The following is an 18,099-nucleotide window of genomic DNA, read 5'->3' as shown; positions in this document are numbered from 1 at the left end:
AGAGTTTCTTTCGCTCGCGCTTAGTTTTCCTTCCCCTCTGTGGTTTCTTTTTTTAATGTTTCCCTCTTGTAACAAACAAAAAAACTAGTAAAAGGAAAAATGGGACAAATACAACTCAAAATGTAAAAGTTCATAAAGGTCTGGTAGAAAAAATGGAAGAGTGTTTCTTTTCCAACCTTTCAACCTTCTTGTGTAACCTGTTTTGGATTATAAAATAGAAAATGGAGGGTTTAGGAAGATTTTTAGTGTGTTTTACGCTTTTGGATTCTATAATTCAAAATCTATAGGATGATGCATGAGAAACCAGTAGGGTGAAAAATAAACACAAACGTTGCCCCCTTAAAAGAAGTTGGACAAAGCTTGTGACCAACATAGATGGTTGTTCAATAGGTCCTTTAAATTGCTCAACCAATCGGGTCGTAACTTTATATCGAAGTTTTGTATATGTAAATGTGAGCAATTTTGAAGGACCTATTGAGTAACCATCACGCGCATGAGGGTTGAATCTACATATGAGTCCAACCAGTTGTTTTGTAAGGCATGTTTCTAGACGAAATTGTGGATTGGTAACCATAATTGTCGTTTGACGAAAAAGAGAAATGATGAACTAATTTTTTTTCATTTCTCTTTTAAAAATATGAGAAAATATTTTCTTTGGACACAACCTTTATCTCTCTGATATAAAGCAATCAAAAGATCAAATCAGCATAAAAATTACCATAAAAAGAAAAATATGTATTGTCAAATTAATAAAAGTACTAGGAAAACATGGGAATGGAAAATTTCATGTAGCTAAAAGATTAAATGCATGCTTCAATAATCGTTTTTTCCACCTGTATATTTTATATTTTAGAGAGGTATGATGCCGTACAAGCAATGATAATAAGAAGAAGAAATTAAAAGAAAACGTTAAGCTTCAACCGTTAGATATAACCTATAACAGAGGCAACTTTTGCTACACGTTCAAACAAATAGAGAAAATTTAAAGGAAAAAAATGAAGATAAAAAAAAAATTACATGTTGAAACGTATACGATATGAAAAAGTCAAGTTCTCAACTCACCTAAACTTTTGTATTAAAAAGAAAACAAAAAAACAATTCCTAGTTGTTTTGCTGGAAACACCGAATCCGATGAACCGGTCGACTTATTCAGAAAATCAATTTCACCGTCTATTAGTGGAGTCCAATTGAAGTCAGGTAAAATACTTTAAAATTTAAGACCTAGATAAAAACACACTTTTAAGTCTCAAGCCCTTACTTCTAAGACAATCCTTGGGGTTCAGTTCCTAGTTGTTTAATCTTATAAAAATGTTCACTCAACAAACTCACCAATTACTAAAACGTTGATAATTTAAAGGTAACGCACATCACACGTTGGACAACTTACAAAATTAAGGCAACGCAAACCACATGTTGGAGTATAATTTTTTTTGGAGGTGACATCATGACATTTTGGTATAACTTACAAAGTTAAAATAATAATGAAAATTGCTGTTCACACATTAGAGAAGGATGGGACACACATGTAAAATACGTTTTTGCCCCCTCGGCAGTTAACTGCCGAGGAATTTGAAATCCGGCTGCAGTTAACTGCCGAGGAATTCCTCGGTAGTTAACTGCCGAGGAAAGCATTTATGCAGACAGCAGGTCCTGCATTAATGCTAACCCTTACCAAGCCGTTTTTAGGCCAGTTTTGACCTGTAATTTCACCAGAGCATTTCCATAGGCAATTCAAATTATACAACAATGAAACTCGGTCATAAACAAGAAAAATACAATATCTTTTACATATGTCCATAATTAAATCAAACCGACATTTGGTTCAAACCACACAAAAGTTTGAAATTCATCAAAACGGAACATAGTGTCCATAATCAAACAACACATTACAAGTCATTACACATCATTACACATCATTAAATTAAATCCCTACTTACATTCATTACAATTGCATATGGAACGAACATATATATATAATACATTATTTTCCACCATATTCCTAAACATAAATCTGACGTCGCTATCGTCTTTAATAAGCCAAGGCATATAGCTTGCCGTTTTCCATGCGAATTCATCTCTATCTTCTCCTAGGTCTATCATTGGCATTAGAGCAGACAAGTGACGTGTATATTGATTTTCACCAAGATGCTCAAAATAAGTGTTAAGTTGTGTCTTCAAATCATCAATAGAGTCCGTCGGTGTTATCATAACCTTAACCGTCTTTTTAAACGAGCAATACCTAACACGACCTTCAATTCTTGCAACCTCTGACATGTTTCACTTGACAAAAGCTTTAACCAAATAATCATAGATTAGAACAAAATTAAATGGAATGTAATAACGAATAAATCAAATGCGTAAACATTAATAAGCTATAAATAAGTATTACACTAGTTTCAAGTAAATAAAAGTCATATTATCATATATATCAATATCAATTACATAATGTTACTTATATATTGGCCACAAAAAATTGGCATTACAATTTTGACCCCAAAATATACGTCGGTGTAATTTCTACCAAAAAAAAGGACTAACACCGACAAAACAAATCCCTTGTTAATTGTCAAGTGATTGGAGAAGATCAAGTGACATAAAATCTTCCTCATCTTCCGCAATAACTTCAAATTGTTGCTTTGGTTTTTCGGGAGTGTCCAACAAAATAGGCGCCGCTTTGTTTGATTCCTTTTGTGGTTTTGGCGGTTTGTTTCCACTTTCAATAGCCATGAGCTTTCGGAACAACTCATGTTGATCCAAATACTCATCTTCCCAAGTCACCGCATCTTGTTTCTTGTGATTGTGCCACTCCGTAGATGATGGAGGTAGTGGACAACCATTCCTCAAGTAAATAAGCACAAAGTGATTAGGAATTACCCCAAGGCACATGATGGGAGTTTTTTGCTTACCCGGCGGTGGTGGTCCTCTTAGTGGAAAAAAAGATTCCGAGTTACCAAGTTCAAGATTTGTCAACACAACCACATACCTTTTGTAATAATTGGCAACAATGTGCCCCATGTCCGGAAAAGTCAACCACTTATCAACAAGATGTGCACAACTTTTTGTATTTGCGGGAGGATGTAAGCCATTTAAAATGTAGTTATAACGATCCTCACCCGCAAATACTTCAACATAATCATCTCTATGATCTTTTAATTCTTGAATAAGATGTGTACGAATCATGAGATGATTTTGTTCGGTTAAGCCCATGAACTCGGCTATAGCCCGGAATCCACAATGTCCATCGCCAATAACATCCACCACTTTTTCAATAAATGGAAGCATGAAGCGTGACATATAATCAATAGGCCTCATAACCGGGATAGCCTTAGGCTTTGGATACCGAGAAGGTGGTGGAAGTGGGGAAATTGGTGCTTTACCAAGACGAGCACCTTTTTTCCTTTTATATGATGATGTTGGTGGTGATGGTGACGGTTGACTATCCGGATTTTGGGAATCAACAACCTCCCAAGAAGAAGGGATCCGGCTAGTGGATGTAATTCTTCCTTTAGACCTCGCAATGTCCACTTTTTTCTTGGCTCCCTTGGTTGTTGCTTTTTGTGGTGGTTGAGACATCATGGTGGTTTCAGGAAATGCCAATTGCCGCAAAGCCTCCTTGACTTCAAGCTTCATTTGGAAAGGGAGTTTCTTGAGACGTTCTACAATACCCTTCAACTCATCATCCACCGAAAAACCAAGTTCATTACTTTCTTCTCCCATGCGTAACCTTTGCCAATGGTGGTGTATCTCATCCAATAAAATTGGCTTTTCTTCAAGGAGTTTAGTTGCAATTTCGCATGCACATGGTAAGCCGTAAGATGTCCTTTGAACACAACCACAAATTTCCTTGTTCATGCACAACGTTTCCCTACAACGTGACTCTTCCATAGCAATGTTGTCCAAAGCATATCTAGACACATGACCACCTAAGCCGGAGTACAAAGTGACATCTTTGAATCTATGTTCCAACACGGTAACGCTCTGACCAAAGGCTGTTTGTATCGCAGTGTGTTGAAGCAACAACATGTTATGTATTTTCTCCCAACAAGTACCCAAATCACCCACACTATTGTCCAAATATTTCTTCACCAAAGCATGAGCCGATTCTACCCTATTGGTGGATCTACAACCAAGATGCAACACACGGTCTGTCCATACCCTCACTATTTTCTCCTTCACTTCATTCAAGGTGGTCATGGCATAGGCTAGGAAAGGTGGGAAATCACTACAAGCATCTTGGAACTCCACTAATGCATTTGCATATAACTCTTGAGTGGACGATTCAACCATATCTTTCCATGCCCTCATGATCTTCTTGACAACATCGCGATTACTCACCTCTTTCCCATCCTTTTTTCCCATAGGATATTTACAATCTAAGACGCACCTTTGTTTAACATTTGCTTGCACATGAAAGTAACAATTCATACCATAACTTTCCGGGAAAACAATTCCAACCGCTTTCATCAAAGACCCATCTCTGTCGGTAACAATCCCCTTAGGCATATTCATCTTTGAAGTAAGAAGTTTACGCAACATTTTTAAAACCCAAACAAAGTTTTCCTCTTTCTCATGCATCAAGAATCCAAACCCAACCGAATATGTCAAATCGGTCGAAGTTACCCCAACTACCTCAAACATTGGCATCTTATACAAGTTGGTTTTGTAGGTGGAGTCCATAACCAAAACCGTTGGAAAATTGTTAAACAACTTAACGGATGTTGGATGAGCCCAAAAGATATCTTCGATTGTATTACTTTCACCATGTGTTCTTGAGTAATAAGTATAGTTGTGCTCCTCCAACTTCGAGATTAGATATTGCAACGGCTTCTTGTCACCTCTATTTGCCTTCCATATTTTTTGACGTTCATTGTACACTTGCTTCACATTTGTCATGCAATGTGGTCTTTTGTTCTTCAAGTGTATCAAAATATTTCTTGGAAGCATCTTGCTCTTGGTCAAGTCATGTACAATCTTCTTGTCATCCTCCTTTAATCTACCGGCAAGAATGTGTCCTTCTAAAGCCGGCTCCATCGCATGGTTGTGAACTCCATTAAGAATGTTCAATCCCCATTCCTTTGTTTGCGTACTTTGATATCCACTAATCACGAACAAGCACCCGCATTTTCTTGAGCCCGTTGTCGCATGCTTTGGTTTTTTTTAGGCACTTTGTGAGCTCCACTCCTTTCACACACTAGGCGCAATATTGGATGGATCAAGCTTGATCTTTGTGTAACAATTGTAAATCCCGCCTTATTTGCTTGACAACGTACCCACCCAAGCAATACTTCTCTATCTTGAAACTTAATGTCGTCAGAAAAAAACCTAGCCGTGTCCACTTCGTGGGCTTGAAGTGGGACGACACCGGGGCTAACATATTTAGAAGCTTGTTCAATGTTTGGTTTGACTTCAACCTTAGGCGGCTTGACATCTCCGGAAATTTGGACAAAATTACGTTTTGTCTCTTCCGAAACATCTTCCGCGTTCTCGGTCATTACTATAATTAAACAACACATAAATATGAATTAACAACTAACTAATGCATAAACATCAATGCCATAATGAACTAAAACAAAAAAAACAAAGAAAAAAACAAAGAAAATTTTTTTTTGAAAAAATGGCAGTAGCTACCATTTTTTCGCACCAAATTTTTTTCCTAAGTGTTCTCGGTAGTTAACTACCGAGGTTTTCCTCGGTAGTAAGGTACCGAGGTTTTCCTCGGCAGTAAACTACCGAGATTCCCCATGCCAGAGTTCTACGTAACTGACGTAGATACCCATACAATAACCAAAAAATAAATCGATTAAAATGCTCAATACCTGTTTTTTTACGTCTAGAGTGTGTTGATGGCTCCTATTCTTGATGCTTGAATCATTTGGGGGAAAGATTTGATGGAAAAAAATTATTGAATTTGGGGAGGAATGGATGAAATGGTATGGAAGTTGATGAAAATAGTGTGTAGGGGGAGCAGGTTTCCTGTTTCATCTGACGAAACATAATCCTCGGCAGTTAACTACCGAGGAATTCCTCGGCAGTTAACTGCAGCCGGAATTCAAATTCCTCGGCAGTTAACTGCCGAGGGGGCAAAAGCGTATTTTACATGTGTGTCTCAGCCTTCTCTAATGTGTGAACAGCAATTTTCAATAATAATTACTAGTTTTAGGTTTTATTGTTCTTACTTCTTACTATTAACCGTGCAAGTGCTTCTAAAAAGATGGCAATTAGCGTGTAACTTTGGACAGTATATACTTTCAGCCTGAAGACGAGGAGGATCCCATGATTCAATTTATCTTATCTTACTTTCCACCGTAAGCATTTAGATTCATATCCATCATTTATGATTTTAAAAACAAAAAAACACACCTCTTACAACCTTTCCTCAAACTAACTAGTACTATTTAAGGAATATATTGAAAGCTGTTTCACCAAGTTTTATGTTTGTGTTTCTTGCAAGCAATGTCAAACCCTCCCTTCCCTTCACTCAAAATTATGCTGAGCTATATATAGATATACCTTATCAACAAAAAAACATATGCTGCATATACAAAAGTGATCAAAACAAAACATAACATTAAAGGAAGGTGAAAGGAGGTTGTATACGCAATGGACATCAATTTAGAAATCGATGATGACTCTAGGAATGACGATGAACAAAAGGTTCCACTTCTGCGGAATGCGGAGGTTCCAGAGGCAGAGAGGAGCCTGGTACAGAAAGCTATAAGTTCGACATTTCAGAGCACGGCGCATTTGGCAAACCTTCTACCTACAGGCACTGTTCTTGCATTCCAACTTTTGTCACCAATTTTTACAAATGTTGGCAACTGTGACTCTGTCAGCAAGTCCATGACTTCTGTACTTGTGACTCTATGTGGTGCATCATGCTTCCTGCTAAACTTTACTGATAGCATTAGAGACAGCAAGGGGAATATTTGTTATGGGTTTGCCACCTTCAAAGGTTTGTGGGTCATTGATGGATCAACCAAACTTCCACCTCAAGTTGCTGCAAAATATCGCATACAGTTTATAGATTTCATGCATGCGGTGATGTCAATTCTGGTGTTTGCAGCAATTGCATTGTTTGATCAGAATGTGGTGAATTGCTTTTTTCCAGAACCATCAAAAGAGATACAAGAAATCCTCACGGCGTTGCCTGTGGCAATTGGCGTTTTTTGCAGCATGCTTTTTGTTGCATTTCCTACTGAGAGACATGGAATTGGCTTCCCTCTTTCAACAAGTTAATTAATAATTGAGATCTTTTTTATGTTTATGGTTGTATCCGATTTCAATAATGTATTTGATTAATGAATTACTGTGTTGGGAACAGATTATATATATTTAATCTAGGTGCATTATTTAATCTAGGTTCATAAAATCGACTTTTACTTTGCAATACAAGGCAAGACATCCTACAAGAGACCCATAAATCATAAAGGCTCTGACCCTTATCTGGACCTACTATTGGAACTTCGTAAGTTGTAACACCATATTTCAATTTAATCTCATTGCAAAATCTATATCACACAGTATTCAAATTAAATTTGTCTCAATACCTTTTTAGTGTATATTAAACCTGGAGAAAAACTAGCACCAGAAAAACTGTTACTAATCCATTGGTTATAGGCTATCTTGATCATGCAAGCAATATTTTTACTCAATTTTTTTTATATGCGGAATTGATTGCTTCCGAAACTGAATATCACCTCAAGCAACTCGTTATGATTAGTCTCATATCCGATGATAAGAAACCTCTGCTTGATTAAAAGTTTAAAACTAGAAAAAACTTTTGTCTAAAAGTGATGCTAAACAGCCTGGAACACTCGACAGAATTCAGCAAGAATTTGTCGATATTAAGGATATGAAGTTAGTGGTCAAGAGTCAAGAGTTCACGAGTCAATTATAATCTCGTAACATTTTGCCGCAGAAAACCGGGAACTACCGAACCAGTTGTTTAACTTTTTCAAGGGGAAAATGGTATTTTTAGAATCTTAAAACCAAATATACATGTTGAACAATCACAATCATATACATGTTTCAAACAGAGATGTAAAGTTATCCCCAACAGAAAATGTCAGCATTTAGCTGATCATGATCCACAAACACCAACAGACATGGTGTGTCAAAAATACAATGTATTTACTCAGCAATCTACATATTTACCCTATCTAGCAGGAATTTTGAACTTCTCCAATTTTGTTGTAACGGATAAAATAGAACATCAGAACCTTGTTAAAGTATAGTGAGAATTCACCGTTAAACAACACAATAATAGATAAAATATCTGAGGAGTCAGACCATATAAATAGTAATCAGAAAAATAAGAATGCCAACTTAAATGTTAATTTTGCACTATGAAAAGATTGTGGTATACTTAAAGTTTGGCCTAATTACTGGAACTGACAAGGTTTCTAGAAAATGGGAAATAAAAATAACCATCATGTAATGGATTTGATCAAAACAGAGGATTTTTAATTACCTGTATGTTTGCCTTATCCACCAGGCTAGAACCATGGAAAATCTTTTTGCAACAAATATTTGCATCGTTAAAGTTTCAAAAAAGGTCGGGCAAGAACTAAGAAGTGTCCACAAACAGAGAAGGTTATGTGTAAATTTAGCCTCCAATTACGCACAGCAAATCTACTGTCACAGATTAAACCTTTATTCTTGGTCATGGAAGCAATGACCATCAGAGAAAGTCCACACATTAATACATTTCACTCACAAACTTCAACTCTCAGCTTCAACAAACTTCTGCTTCAGCTCAGCCAGCAATAGCTCAGTAGCTCCTCGAACTTTTTTCCGATCCCAAATTCCACACATTAATACATTCCACATTCCCTCATCTGGAATGCAGCCATCTACTATCATCTCCTCCAGAATTCGAGTAGCTTTGTTCAGGTCTCCTTTCTTGCAAAAACATTTGACTAAACAATCAAAAGTGCCAATCTCAACAGAGATACCCCTAGTACGCATGCTAAGATACAATTGGAATGCGCGAGTTGGATCAACATTATTACAAAGACCTTGGACAACCATGTTATGCATTCTGACATGAAAGCTCCAACTTGCTCGATTAGGTGAGATACCGCCGAGAGCCATCTCATCAATGAAGTTTGCTGCTTCTTGATAGCTGCAAGCAGCACAAAGGTCGCGTATGATTCTCCCATACATCCCTGCATCTGGTTTCAACCCTTGAAGCCGCATCCTGTCAAGAATCTCTACAGCTTCTCTATGCTTTCCTTCTTTACACAGCCCATTGATTAAAGTACTATAAGTGACCATGTTAGGCAAAAGACGTCTTCTGACCATCACTTCTAACAACTCCATTGCTTGTGAAGAATGTCCACTTTTACACAAACCATCCATTAAAGAACTATAAGTAAAAACATTTGGCTCGATGCCATTTATTATCATCTCTTCGAGCAATTCTATAGCTTCGTCCAAATTATTAGATTGACACAAGCCATGTATCAAACTAGTGTAACTAACAACAGAAGGTGACAAACCTTTCTCCTCCATCTCATCCAACAGTTCCTTTGCCTGACTGATTTTTCCAAGTTTGCACAGCCCATTAATCAACGTACCATATGTATACGAATCAGGCTGCCATCCACGATTGGGCATTTCACGAAATATTCGAAAAGCAGACTCGACAGTTTCCTCGTTTTTGCAGAGCGCCTTGATCAAAATATTGAGGGAAACAACACTTGGCGGAATGCCCTTTTCTCTCATCTCCTTGTAAAAACCAATAGCCCTTTTCACATGGTTTTCCTCCACGAGAATATCAAATACCGTAAGGTAAGACTTCTGCGTCGGCTTAACCTGAAAACCTTCCATCTTATGGAAAACCCTGATGGCATCAAGTGGCCTATGCACACGTCCATAACCTCTACATATAGTTAAAAAGACGTCCTCCGTAACCTCGCAATCTTCTTGCTTCATTCTCTCCAGCATTCCTTCAGCTGGCCTAAACTGATTCACAGAAACTAGCCTATGAATCATTGCACCGAAAGTATTGTGATCATGACGATATCCATTGCTATACTCATCTGTTGCAGAATCAAACATAACAAGAGCTTTGTTTATGTCCTTTTCGGATTTTATTAGCTTCTCAACTAGTGAATTTGTAATTTGCTTTGGCCACTTAAACAAAGTTTTACTAGCCATAATAACCCAAATTGAAAATACTTGAAAAAATGAAAGATTTTGGAAACTTGTAAACGAAACTACGCTGAATCTGGTGGAACAATCACTGATGAATAGTTAAATCACCGTGTGTTCAATGTTGGAGTTAGGTTTAGTTTGAAACTTGGGTGAAGCATTTCATCGAACAGGTCTCATGCAAAATGAAGCATCAACCTTTGAGAACTGTGTTAACTGAGATAGAACGGAAACTGCTCACACAATCAAAACTGTGTTTGGAGAATTTGATGGAAGCCATGTTACCTTGATTTACGGGAATGCGACATCTTCGTCTTCCAATTTTGTTTGTCTGATGCTTTGGTTCGTTTTGTTTTCAATGTCACTGCGAAAAGATGTTCACTAGAGTTGAGTATATAGTATAGGCTTCTATTCCATCCACATGCAATTTTATCATTACCAAAAAATTAGCCTGAGTCGTGAAAGTTACCTTGATATAAGATTAACTTGGTGGAGTGAAAGTTAAAGAATAAAGTGATAAGGAGATTGGTTATAACACTAACATATATAGTTGCATTTGTCATTACTAGATACATACAATTTGATATATTATTTAGTTTTGTGGGTTCATGGTTTTTTTTTTTTTACCAAAGCAAACTTAATTGATATCATTACTTAAAATAGAGTCAATACAAGGAGGACAAATTTCAAAGATACGGTGAGTAGCCCAAGAACAGGCCGCCCTAGCAAGAGTGTGAGCAGCCATGTTCGCTTGTCGCTTAACAAACTTTACCTCAAAGTTGGGATGTAAAACTAAAATAGACTTAATTAGAGAAACTAATGCATGAAACTCGGACCTGCCACTGGGTTCATGGTTAATTAGCTTGTTTAACACATCAAAAATTATTTAAAAAGTTTAAAAGAAAACCATCATGACAAATGAAATTAGGAGCTATACTGACAACATTGACTCGGTTGATTAGAAGTTGGCCTATATGTAAGGTTGTGGGTTCATCTCTTGATGTCGATGTGAGGATCTTTTTAGTTTGTGATTTATAAGCACTCGTTAAACCTTGAGACTCACATTGACTCTATTGAGCCTCCAGAATCCAACTCACCTAAACTTTCGTTAAAAAAAATGCGATGAGACTATGATACTTCTCATTCTTTTTAGACATTTTTTATGCAAGATTTTTATACTTTTAGAGGGTGACTCGGCTTCTTTTGAGGTATAAGATGTTACTTATTTAGTATAGGATTTACATAAATTCGATGTGTATACTTATAATTTCATGAAATTTAAATCATTATTGATAACCCTCAATATCATAATAGAAAATTGCATTGTTGAAATTTTTTTCATTTTATTTTAGGTCAAATACCCCTTGAGTCATTTTAAGTTTGACAAAAATATTATGTTAATCCTTGAAGTTTTTTAAGTTTCAAATTAATCATTATATCTTAAACAGTTTGCATTGTTACCCTTTTCCGTAAAACAATATTGACGTTGCTGATAGGTGTTGATGTGGCGTGTTGTTCAACTCAACAAATTATCAATTTTTTAATCAACTTTTATTAAAAAAAATTAAAATAAAACTACAAATCAGAAATTAAAAATCATCATCTCCAACCCATTTTTCATCTTTAACCTCTCAATCTTCTTCACCTTCAACCCGGAAAAAAAAAGATCGAAAATCCATAAAAACTTAAAAAGCAATCTTCAATATCATTGCCCTTTTTTTGTTGATGAATTTTGCCGGATTATGTTTTACAAGATTATATGTTGATTTTGTACGACCATACTTCATAACATTCTTTTTCCTTTCTCACCTTTCAAAATCTTGACCTTTTTTTCATAATACGTTCAAAATCTTATTATAAATACAACTATTGCCTGCAAATGACAATCAATAACAATGAGAACCTATATAGGCATAGAATATTTCTGTATTTAAATAATAGATATAGAGCAAAACTTTTTTCTATTTTTTATGGAACACGTTACAGCTCAAGATGATGATAAGCTTCCTACAAATCAGTAATTTGTTTTTTTTTGAAGAAACTAAAATGAAATATATTAACACTATCAAATGGCCTTCCTAGCACTAGATGTGCTAAGGAAGAAACACCAAAGTTCACAAAAAATCTGTACAATAATTACAACTCACCAAAAAGCAAACCAGAGAGAAAACCAATTAACCAATGCCGCATATCGCAAACGGACTAAGCCACCAACCATGATAATTGGAAGGGAGGGTAACAAATTTCCCTTTCAACCACGAGAAAGTCGATGACTTTATTTTGTCCACCACTTGCAATATAGAAGAATTGTTATTCTTGAAAATCCTGTTATTTCTTTCTTTCCAAATTTCCCACATTGTTGCACACCATATTACCTGAAGGATGAAGCGTTTTGACTTGGCCACACCCCCTAAATAAATAAACTGATGAAAAAAGCTTGATGCATCATTAGGCATAACAGTTGCAACATTAATCCATCTGTGAATAAAATTCCAAACAGACCCAAAGGTAATACAATTTTAAAATAAGTGAGAAGATGTTTCCACCTCCCCACAACCTCCAGCACACATCCGATCATTGACACAAACCACATTACGACGGTGAAGGTTGTCCTTCGTAGGCAACCTATCATGTAACAAACGCCAAACAAATAACACCACCTTCAAAGGAACTTCCTTGAGCCACAAATGAGAAACATCTACCTCAGTATCGACAGGAGCATCAGCAGTCAAAAACTTATAGGCACTACAGACAGAATAAACTGAAGATGTTTCCAAACGCCAAAGTCTTCTATCGACCCTGTCAACCTGCAAAGATACACTTTCAAGTAAAAGCCTAAGTTCCCCTAGCAACTCCTCTTCCCACACAAACAATCTACGCCTCCAACTCCACGCCGCCCCCTCCTCCCCCCACCCTAACAAATACATATCATGCACAGACACACTCTTCACCAATGCCAACTCATATAATCTATTAAATCTAACATTGAAAGACACTCCCCCCACCCAAACATCCGTCCAAAAGTGAGTATTTTTGCCATCTCCTAGAGAACGAGAAACATTGCCACGGAACCACTCTTCCGAGCGCATGGTAGATATGACCTGCCACCAAACAGAAGCCGCTCGACCACCATCACACACCCGACCATCCTCCACCCCATACCTAGCTGACAACACCCTAAACCATAAACTATCACTATCTACCAACAACCTCCAACACCACTTCCCTAATAAAGCCACATTAAAATCCCTAATTCTCCTTACCCCCAACCCCCCAACCTCCTGACTCCAACAAATAGAATTCCAATCAATCCATGTAATTTTCCGGTGGTCTACACTCCCCCCCCCCCCCCCCCAAAAAAAATTATTAAAAATAGATTCAATAGAGGATACGATACCTGATGGAGCTTTGAAAAAAGAAAGGGCATAAACAGGCAACGATGACAGGACAGACTTCAGCAGAACCAACCGACCACCTAAGGACAAATAACTCGAACTCCACCGTGCCAGTCTAGAATTAATACGCTTTAAAAGGGGATCCCAAAATGCCAGACGACGGGCGTCTCCACCAATAGGCAAACCGAGGTATAAAAAAGGAATAGAACCAACTTTGCAATTCAAAACCATCGATGCTTCTGCCAACCAAGAACCAGGAACATTAACCCCTACCAAAAGACTCTTAGAAAAATTAACCTTCAACCCAGACAAGTCTTGAAAGAGTAAAAGAGCAGCGCGCATAGCACGAATATTTGCCCACGATTTTTCACCCACTATCAAAGTATCATCTGCAAACTGTAAGTGAGAAACTGAAACCGTATGATTCCTCCCAACCGTGTAACCATGAAACAAATCGATATCAGTTAAAGTTTTCATTAAAACATGGAACCCTTCTGCAGCTAAAAGAAAAAGAAAAGGTGACAGAGGATCACCCTGCCGCAATCCCCTTTTCAAAGAGAACTCGTCCGTAGGGGACCCGTTAACCAAAACAGAAGCTGTTGCTGTCCCAATACATTCCTTTATCCATTTTCGCCAAAGCGTCGGAAACCCCATTTTCAACATAATCTCATCCAGATATTTCCAATCAATAGAATCATAAGCTTTCTCGAAATCAACCTTAAAAAGAAGTAACTCTTTCTTGAATTTTCTAGCCTCATCAACCAACTCATTAGCCACCAATATCCCATCTAGAATCTGACGACCTTTAATGAAAGCCGACTGAGTCTCAGAAATCACAGAACCAATCACAGAACGGAGCCTATTTGCTAGAACTTTTGCCAAAATTTTATACATACTCCCCACCAAAGAAATGGGACGAAAATCATTCAACCTTTGCGGATTATCTACCTTAGGAATAAGCGATATGAAAGTACTATTGATTCCTTTAGCCAATTTTCCGTTCCGATGAAACTCCACCAAAAACCGCAACACATCTTCCTTCAAAATATCCCAAAAATCCTTAATAAAACCAAAGGTAATGCCATCTGGACCCGGACATTTGTAACTGTCACAATCCCACACTGCCGCTTTCACTTCTTCCAACGAGAATGGCTTAATTAGAACCGCCCCTTGTTGCCAAGAAAGAGTCCGAAAATTCATTGCATCCAAACTAGGCCGATCCACATGAGAGGCTTGGAAGTGAGTAGAAAAATGATTGAACACAGCTGCTCGAACTTTATCAACTCCATCAACTAAGACGCCATTCACCATGATAAATTGAATTGAATTCCTACGGCGCCTACCAGACATAACACTATGAAAAAATTTAGTATTGGCATCCCCTTCTCTTAACCACTGAGCCCGCGACTGTTGCCAACATATGCTAGAATTAATGCGCGATAAGGAAAACAATTCTTCAGAGTACCCATGAAGCTCTTCAATTTCCTCATCCGACAACAACGTTGACTCTCCCTTTAATTCAATTGAAGAGATCTGGTCCTTCAAATTTAATATTCTACTCGGTAAATTTTTTGAATGTCGTTGGTGCCAATCTTTTAAAGCCAATTTAATAAGCTTTAATTTTTCTTTCAACACGTATCCACCCCAACCATCCACCTGAAAACTTCTCCAACTATCACGGACAAAATCATGATAACCTATGAACTTCTCCCAACACTTTAACAAACGCCGCGGTCTCGGACCCCAATTCTCCACATCAATACACAACTGAATTGGACAATGATCGGAAAGTCCCCGCGTCGAAGCCAACTGGAAACAATTTGGCCACGTCAAACACCATCTCTCAGATAACAAAAACCGGTCAAGACGACTCATAGATTTACCATCTCCACGGTACCACGTAAAATTGCGACCCCGCAACGGTAAATCAACCAAATAAGTGCTACCAATAAAATGATTAAAAAATGCACTCCCCGCATGAGCACTAGCGCTTCCCACACTTCGACGCTCATCAACCCACCTAACAGTGTTAAAATCCCCACAAACACAAACATTACGATCGACCAACGTTGACAACCTCAAAGAAATATTATTCCAGAGAACCTGCTGACGATTGGTATCACAAGGAGCGTATACATTCAAAAGAGTGAACTCTTCACCAGTTTTCACAAAGCGGCCATGTATCCCTAAAACATGCTCAAATTGAAATGAAGCCCAAACTTCAACCTCTGTACAGTCCCACATAATAATCAGACCTCCTGATGCACCCGTCGATGGTTGAAAAGAAAAATCAAAATTTACATCCCTCCAAATAGATTTACAAACCGACAAGTCCACAACAGACAACTTCGTTTCTTGAATGCAAAACACAAACGGATTCTTCTCCCTCACCAACTGACTCGCCTCCCTTCTTTTTTCAAACCCGCCTAACCCCCTAACATTCCAAGAAATAATCTTCATCACACACTTCCTCACCCCCCACCACCTCACCCCGGCCACAACGCCTATCCCTCATTCCCAATACCCTCATTATTTTTTCTTCCCACCCCTGACAACACATCAAACATATTATTTTTGTCCCCTTTAAATTTTAACCCCACATTCTGGCCAATCCCCCTAACATCGTCTGACTTTGCCTGCTCACTACCATGCAAAACCAACCAATGTTTCCAATCATTACTAACTGAAGCCTGTGACCCACTTTGAGAAGAATTGTCATTCGAAGTTGCTCGTTCTTTTAAATTCTCTGAAATCCCTTTCCGACGCCGTTGAGTCTTTCTTAATGCCCGGAGAACTTCTTTACGATCTTTATCCGACAGTCTTGCAATTCGCTTCAAGTTTTGAGCACAATGCCGAAGATACCCACTTCCCTTTTTCTTTGAAACTCGATGCACACCGGAAGTAATAGATTGATTACCCTTGACATTTGCTTGCTTAACTTTGTCAATAAAATCATTCTTGCGCCTATTAACCCATGCCAAACTCCAAGGGCCTGCTGAAGCTGAATGAGTACGCCCCGGTGGACACGAAGTAGTCCGCTTTGGTGGACGCTTCTCAGCCTGTGAAACATTAACTGGCCGAAAGTCTGAACTAGCTCCAAACATCCGTTTTTCTTCACGTGTTTCATTGATAAAGAGACCATTAGAATCACCACTAATCTTCACGCATGACTGCCTGCTCACCGAACAGTCACATGTGGCCTCAGCTGAATCATGTTGCTTATTTTCCTGCATCAAAGAGTCTGGCCGCTGCACAACAGCTGTACCCTTCTGCTGTTCAACATCTATTATACCTTTATTTTGCCCACCGCTAGCCACAGTCCCCTCCTTTTGCCATTCCTCCGACAAGTGATTCAATAGAACTTCAACATCACCACCAACAGGGCTGTCTTCATTAATACCTTGTGTATGACAATCATCACCAACTTGTGATTCTTCTTCACCGCCTAAGCATGCATCCTCTCCAAGTGAAAAACCCCATTCCTCAATAATATTAAAATCAAAATCAACACCATCCACCAGCACCTTTGCACTAGTATTTATGACTTCCAACGACGACGTTGAAATAAGGATACGTGCATAATCAAAACGAGCTTTGTCCAACGTCATATCATCCACACGCAAAAACCGACTACAATCATAGACACATAATTTAAAAAAGTCTAGATTCCACGCATGAAGCCGAACCCCATAAATTCTTACCCACGCACCTCTTTCGCGAACCACCAACTCCTTTTTCCAACTTACAATATTAGTAAAAAAATTGTTGAAGAATTCAGCGGCATCCGATAAAATATTACGAACATCAGAATCATCTTCCGTCCGCACCATCACCTTATCAACCCCCATTGGTATAATGTCAAGCTTTACAAACCCGACATCATAAATTCTTCGTTGTATCACCGGTACCTCCTCACCGTTTACAACAGTGGCCGCCACCCCCCTTCGTGCCCATGAGACATCTTGTTCCTTCGATGTATATATAGGAACTAGTATTCTGCCCTTTACACCCCCATCCGTCACTACTCTGCCTCCAACAACACCACCGGCCACCACCTCACTCCCCACTACCTCCCCTCGTACCACAAGATCAGACCCTACCTCCTTTGTATTTTTTCCCTCCTTGCCATCCCCTACATCGTCATTAATTTTTTCTCCCTCAATATCTCTACTACATCCACCACAATTTTTATCTCCCCCATTATTCAACTCCACCCTTTTATTACCTCCTCCTTCTCGCTCTCTCCCCGCCTCCTTCTTGTTACCAAACCTGTCAAAAGTGGCCACCTTAGCAACCACCCTCCAGTCACCAAACCATACATTATTCACCGCCTTTAGTAATTTCTCCACATCTTTCACATTACCGTATCTAACAAAGCCAAAAGCACCGCCATTGACATTACGTTTACGAGCCAGATAAACATCCTCCATCATTCCACATACCTCAAAACCTTGTCTCAGTGAATTATACGATATATCATACGGTACATTTGTAAAATAAAAAGAGACAAAAGTTGAATTCACCGTAACTGGATGATGACTTAGATTCT

General features: G+C 38.2%; 2 protein-coding genes across 2 annotated transcripts; one reads left to right on the top strand and one right to left on the bottom strand.

Annotated features, from left to right (window-relative positions):
- Window positions 1-6,449: 6,449 nt before the first annotated feature.
- On the top strand, window positions 6,450-7,331 carry LOC146943972 (transmembrane protein, putative (DUF679)). Its single transcript, XM_085742310.1, has one exon. It carries the CDS (start codon window positions 6,601-6,603, stop codon window positions 7,234-7,236), a length of 636 nt encoding a protein of 211 aa, XP_085598436.1. The 5' UTR covers window positions 6,450-6,600; the 3' UTR covers window positions 7,237-7,331.
- An 871-nt stretch (window positions 7,332-8,202) lies between these two features.
- On the bottom strand, window positions 8,203-10,490 carry LOC146943971 (Pentatricopeptide repeat (PPR) superfamily protein). Its single transcript, XM_085742309.1, has one exon. It carries the CDS (start codon window positions 10,159-10,161, stop codon window positions 8,722-8,724), a length of 1,440 nt encoding a protein of 479 aa, XP_085598435.1. The 5' UTR covers window positions 10,162-10,490; the 3' UTR covers window positions 8,203-8,721.
- Between the last annotated feature and the right edge of the window lie 7,609 nt (window positions 10,491-18,099).

This window comes from Medicago sativa, chromosome 2 (genome assembly GCF_051527215.1).
Source record: "Medicago sativa cultivar Bolivia chromosome 2, Bolivia_mono, whole genome shotgun sequence".
In the NCBI taxonomy this organism is placed as follows: domain Eukaryota; kingdom Viridiplantae; phylum Streptophyta; class Magnoliopsida; order Fabales; family Fabaceae; genus Medicago; species Medicago sativa.
This window is presented reverse-complemented; position numbering and strand designations above follow the sequence as displayed.